This window comes from Coturnix japonica, chromosome 6 (genome assembly GCF_054131305.1).
Source record: "Coturnix japonica strain WE chromosome 6, WE-NBRP24, whole genome shotgun sequence".
Lineage (NCBI taxonomy): Eukaryota > Metazoa > Chordata > Aves > Galliformes > Phasianidae > Coturnix > Coturnix japonica.
The window spans coordinates 14,236,426-14,242,815 of record NC_140668.1 but is presented as its reverse complement, the minus strand read 5'-3'; the positions used below and the strand labels follow the sequence as shown (position 1 = coordinate 14,242,815).

The 6,390-nt window shown below is 45.6% G+C and overlaps 1 protein-coding gene across 1 annotated transcript in view; it reads right to left on the bottom strand.

The window, feature by feature from the left end:
* Positions 1-249: 249 nt before the first annotated feature.
* The window catches only part of LOC146760332 (myosin-binding protein C, cardiac-type-like), a 56,426-nt gene continuing 50,285 nt past the window's right edge, over positions 250-6,390 (bottom strand). Inside the window, exon 3 of the mRNA XM_085551413.1 lies at positions 250-519. Coding sequence (XP_085407539.1) covers positions 404-519 — 116 coding nt within the window. The 3' untranslated portion in view covers positions 250-403. The remainder of the gene's footprint in view (positions 520-6,390) is intronic.

The window sequence follows — 6,390 nt, the reverse complement described above, 5'->3', positions numbered from 1 at the left end:
CCCTGCAGACACCAGCTGACTACAAGAGCTGCACAAGTTACCCTCCTTGCCTATTGTTTGTTGCAGTAATTCATTCCTGGATGGAAAAGCACATGTAGAAAAGTGTTGCTATGACACTAGATGACAAAGAAAGTCCTATAGCCAAAATGTTTTGCACCAGAGAGGCTGTAAGTTGATCCTCCAAATGCAAGACACACAAAATGAAGTGTTCCTTTATCTCTGGGATTCCAAGCATTTTCTCACCTCTGACTTTCACTTGGAATGTTGCTTTGTCATCTTTTGTTTCACAGCTGTAGCTCCCTTGGTCTTTCAGGGTCACATTTTTGACCATGAGCTTGCGGTGCGTCCCCTGGGAGATGATGGTTGTCCTCTGGTCCTGCTTCACCTCTGTTTGATCTTTCTTCTATACGACAGCTCCGCTTGCAGCTGACACCTCACACACCAGCTCCAGGTCTTCAGAAGGACTGACTGATATTTCTGGAGTCGTTTTGGACTTGCTGACAACATTAATGGCTTCATCTGAAGAAAAAAAGAGAAAGTGGTTTACATCCTGACTCAGGCTTATTCAGCACAGCATTAAGATACAGTTAGAACTGATTGTAATGTCTCTGCTCATTACATCTGGGGGATCAAGTTTCACCTCTGGAGGTACTCACATACAAACGTGTGCTTGATTCTCCTGTGTAAGGAAAGAGTAAGTTCTATGCAGACAGTTCTTATTTCTTCTAATCAATTCTGTATTCTGCACATGTTCTTCTGAAGCTAAAATGAAGGCAGCTAAGTAACCTGTTTGCAATACATGAACAAACCAATTCAACACCTTGTCTCTAAGCTAACAAGCAGCGTTTGATGAGCACATCAGTATTTCATGCCCTTCATTCCATCCAGACTGTATTGGCAATAACTATGCTGGTATTAACAAGGATAGCAATTACAAGCAAAATGGTAGAAATACAGAAGATATAAGGAAAAGGGAACTCACCAGAGCTGAGGCGATCCTCCCTGGTGAGCAATCTCCAAGAGATGCTGCCTCAGTGAGGGTCAGCCCTTAAATGAGGTCTCAGAGGAGGTGGAGTCGAACTCCACCCCTCCAGGGAGCACAGCTACATAACTTTCACCTGTGCTCCCACAGCTGACCCCACACTTGCCTCAGCTGATCAATCAGTGGTTCACATTGTGATCTCCCATACACTCCACCCCTTCACAACGTGAACCAATGATTAGGTGAGTTCCCCTTATTACAGAGACCCAATCACGACGCTGATACAATCTCCCGTCGCATTAGATGTTGATATTATTCAAATGATGATGATTGGATGGGTGTTTATGATCTTCCATGGGCCAGTGCTTGATAGATGTTACCGGAGACAAATCATCTTGAAGTGCAGGTCCGTCTGCGTTTCATCAGTCCAGAGTAATGGTCCTAGAGGCTTAGAATCAATCTTAAGGGGAGTAATATAGATGTTTCAAGGGTACTAGGAGGGGAAGATCCGCCCTCCAGGGCAAGATACAGGCCGTATTCTTATCTTGGGTCAATACTTCTGCATGTACTGGATTATGTCCCGGCCTCCGATACCATACCCTCTGGCCAGATATCTGTGGCTGTATAACTATATCTGGCACCAGAGGAGGAGTCTTGATCTGCCATAGGGACATAATAGGTGTTCCTTTAGCAATAAAGGCCGGAGTATTGACCACGATGTCAGTAGGCCATGTACCTATCACCGAGGGGGTGACTGAACCTCCCACCTCCAATAATCTCCCCCAAGGTGCAAGTAGGCCACACCATTTGGGTCCTACCTGCACCTTCCAAGGCCAATTTATCTTATGGATTCCCGGTTCTAAATTCTCAGGGGCAGGGAGCAGAAGATTATTTTCAGTACCAACCTGCGGTTTTACCTTATTATCGGTGCCTGTAATTTGGATCCTAAGAGGGGAGGCCCATATAGTTTGTAACATTTTCAGGGCACTGGGTCTGCCATCCCGAGGTCTTTCATTCAGGTCCCGCACGGTTTCATATAATCTTTTTGTCCACCCCTGCAGGGACTGAGAGTCTGTTTTCAGGGCAGCCTTAAGGATACCATTATAACGTTCAATAAGGCCTGCCCCTGTTGGGTTATATGGCAGGTGGAATCGCCATTCAATGTTGTTTTCTTCTGCCCAGCGCTGTATCATCGCTCCAGTGAAGTGAGTCCCTTGGTCACTCTCGATAACTTGAGGTGTCCCGTATGCAGACATCAGTTTAGTAAGTGCCTTAATTGTGTATGCTTGATTTGCCTTTGGTACAGGATAGGCTTGCAGCAGTCCACTTACAGTGTCAACGCAGGTCAGGGCATATCTCGCCCCCTCAGACCGAGGGAGGGGCCCAATGTAGTCGACCTGCCATCTCTGAAGAGGACTATATCCTCTAGCAATGTGGGATGTTGTTTCAGGCAACGGTCTCGGTCTCATCTTTGAGCAAGCATCGCAATCCTGACATGCTTGAACGATATCAGATAGTTGTACAGGCAGCCCCCATGCTTTAGCAGCTGCCCACATTATCTTCTGTCCAGCATGCCGTAGCTTCTGATGTAACCAACGGGCAATATTTTCAGATTGTGAATTCTCAATCCATCGGATTCGGGCCAGTGTGTCAGCTTCATCATTTCCTGGTGACTGCAAGGGTTGATGACCAGAGACATGGTAGACACATACTGTCCTGTGTTTGACCGTATTCCAAATGTCTACCCACATGTCTTTACCCCAAATCGGTCGGGCGTGGATAGTCCATTCCTGGGTAGCCCATTGCGTAATCCACAGAGTGAGCCCCCGGTACACAGCCCAACTATCTGTACAGATGTTCAGGATGCCGTCACCAGGTTCTTTAGTTATAACCATCCACACGGCTCGCAATTCTGCCCATTGGCTGCTTTGACCATCCCCCTCATCAAACCAGATGGTCTCAGTAGAGGGATGGTATGCTATTGCTCGCCACTTGCTCGGGTTGCCTCTGCTGGACCCATCCGTATACCAGGCATCTTCAGGAATAGGATATCTTCCTTCCTGAACGGGACTCTTTTCTGGAAACGCTTGGACTTTATCTACTACCGCACTGGGTAGTACTTTGGTTTTCCCGGACCAAATTACTCCCAGGAATTTTACAGATAGCCCCGGACCTTGCACCTTCTGTGGGTTTATAGCCCACCCTCTTTTCTGCAGGTAAGCTATCAACAAATCTGCTGCTTGTCTCACCGCCTCTAACGAATCGGATGTTAACAGGAGGTCATCAATATAATGATATAAATTGACATTATTTGGCTTTTCCCACTTAGCCAGATCACGTGCCACTAAATTATGACAAAAAGTGGGCGAATGTACGTACCCTTGGGGTAGGACCTGGAAAGTCCATTGCCTCCCTTCCCATGTAAATGCAAACTGATCTTGCGATTCTTCACTGATTGGAATACTGAAGAATGCATTCGCCAAATCCAAGACACAGTGATATGTTTTGATTTCCCTGCTTAGTGTGTCCATTAGGGAGGCAATATTGGGTACAGCCGCATGAACAGGTGGCGTGACCTTATTTAATTCCCTATAGTCTACTGTCATCCTCCATGTTCCATCCAGTTTTCGCACTGGCCATATTGGGGAGTTATATGGGCTATGTGCAGGCCTTATAATACCCACTCTTTCTAATTCCTGCACCGTCTTTGTTATTTCATCCTGCCCACCCGGGAGTCTGTACTGTTTCACATTAGTAATCCGGCGTGGCTTCGGCAAACAAATAGGCTCATGTTTTGCATGGCCTCTCAATATTGTCTGGATTGCCCGGATACTAATGCATCTCTGCCGCAATCGGAACTCTCCCACTGTTGTATGGAGAGCCAGACCCCACAGGATATCAATTCCTAATATATACTCTGGAATTGGGGCAATGGATACCTTGTACTCCCGTGGTGGAAGACGCCCGACCCCCAGTTTTACCCAGGTTTGGGTGACCGGAATGGTTTGTCCCCCAAAACCTCCAATCATCACTCTATTACCTTTAAATTTAGTTGGGTCTCCATATATTATAGATGTCTCTGCCCCGGTATCAACTAGGGCCATAACCTTCTGTATATTCTTTCGGGACCAGTATATCGTCAGTTCCACATAGGGCCTCCGGTCCCGTCTAGAGGCCCTAGGAGGACTGACATCCCTCGTCAAGCCATGAACTGAGCCAGATTCAAGTCTTTTACCTCCGATACCTCCGGTGTCATAACCCGAGGCACCTGAGGTGGCTTCTTTTTCCTATTTGGAACTATAAAATCTTCTAAATTCCATGTTGTTGTTGGTCGCCGCTCTATAAATCTTATCCCTGGCCGTTTGGGTTTATTCTGAAATTTTTGTTCATCCTTCAGTTGCTTCCACAACTGAAGGAGAACCTGATTGGGCTGCCCATCAATTTTTGAAAACTGAACGCCTGCCCGGAGCAGATCATTAAACATTTGTTTCCGGGATACCCTAACAGGTCCTGCCCGAGAAGTTCGCGGGGCCGATCTTCTGGCTCGCACTATTGGAAAAGCCCCGGCATCCTCAATCACCCTGATATTGCGCTTAGCTCGTAAACGCTCAGTTTCTCCGAGGTCTGCTACCAATTGGGCGGCTTGTTGGACTACTGCCTCTGCGGATACTACTGGATTAAGTATGGAAACCAAGGTTCCATACATATGAGAGGGTGCTTACTGTAAAATTAGGTCCCTCATTCCCGCAGAAAATTTAACCATATCAGGGCTATCGAATGTGTCTTCGTAGATAGCCTCTCTCATACCTAATTCGCCTATATAATTTTGAAGGTCTTCCATAGAAGACCACATCCCTGTGTTTACTGGCATGTCAGTTTTATTTGTCCACACCATGCGGCAAGCAGCCGTTATCCATTCTACAATTGAATGGTTTTCTTCAGGGAACTGAGTCCCAGCATACAGTCTCTGCCGAAGGGCAGGATGTACTGTTATTGTGGCCAACTTAGATACTTCGGGGCCACTAACCAGTACACTATCTGCCCCTGAATCCCATAACCGTAATAACCAAGCCGGAACACTTTCCCTTGGCCTTTGCCTAAATCGTTGCACTAGGTCCATGAGTTCAGTAGGCGTATATGGACGGGCTGTTACATGTAAAACAGATTCGGCAGGGGGCCATTGATCAGGAGGCACTCCTGCTGGTCGATCTTGAATTTTCTTTGTTTTTTGAGTTATTACTGGACGGACTTCTAGTGAGTCCGTCTCAGATGGTTTTTCTAGATCAGATTTAGTGATCTTATTTTGATTCATTTCTTCAGGATCTTGATCGTCATTAAATGAAATGTATCTAATTTGAGGGTTGGAGGAAGAAAATGACGGTTTTTTTCCTGTCAATAGATTGATCTCACCCTCCAATTTTTCAATACGGGCCTTTAACAATTCATTTTCATGTGCAATGTTGTTTGATTTTATCTCTGCCCGATTTAAAGCATTTAATAATGGCCAGGCTGCCATAGATGCAGCCATTCGCTTTTCTTTTGTAATTAAGATATCTTTTTGTAGTCCTAGAAAGTAATCAGTTAGACAATAGGCGTCCATGTTATTTGGTACTCTTAAAGGGCCCCATTGTTCAATAATTGTTGCTAATTGGTAATATGGGGACGCCTCAAAACCTGGAATTTGTCCAGGAAGGCATGTCCCTAAGGGGGTGGTCTTCTCCCCCTTGTACCAATTAAAGATTTTCCACACAAAGGACATTTTTTTTTTTCCTTATATTTCTAGAAGCCAAGTCAGTGGCTCCTGCCTGGCTTGCCAAATGTATTGGCAATAACTATGCTGGTATTAACAAGGATAGCAATTACAAGTAAAATGGTAGAAAAACAGAAGATATAAGGAAAAGGGAACTCACCAGAGCTGAGGTGATCCTCCCTGGTGAGCAATCTCCAAGAGATGCTGCCTCAGTGAGGGTCAGCCCTTAAATGAGGTCTCAGAGGAGGTGGAGTCGAACTCCACCCCTCCAGGGAGCACAGCTACATAACTTTCACCTGTGCTCCCACAGCTGACCCCACACTTGCCTCAGCTGATCAATCAGTGGTTCACATTGTGATCTCCCATACACAGACAGAACCTGCCTGAGGAGCAAGCTGATGGCTGTCAGCTACAGGCAGACCTAGCTTTGTACTGCATTTCTTAGAGCAACAACTGTTGCTTTCAGTCACTGAATATACCAAGGCCAATTACTATGCCAGGAACATTTATGGCATCAGTGAACAAAAAATGCGTTAAAAATTGTAATAGACAGGAGCCATTTATTCTTTTATAACTAGGTGACCAAAGAACAACAGTCCTTCTAGAGTCAAGCTGTTAAGAACTAATAGCATCAATCAATATCACATAGATAGATTAC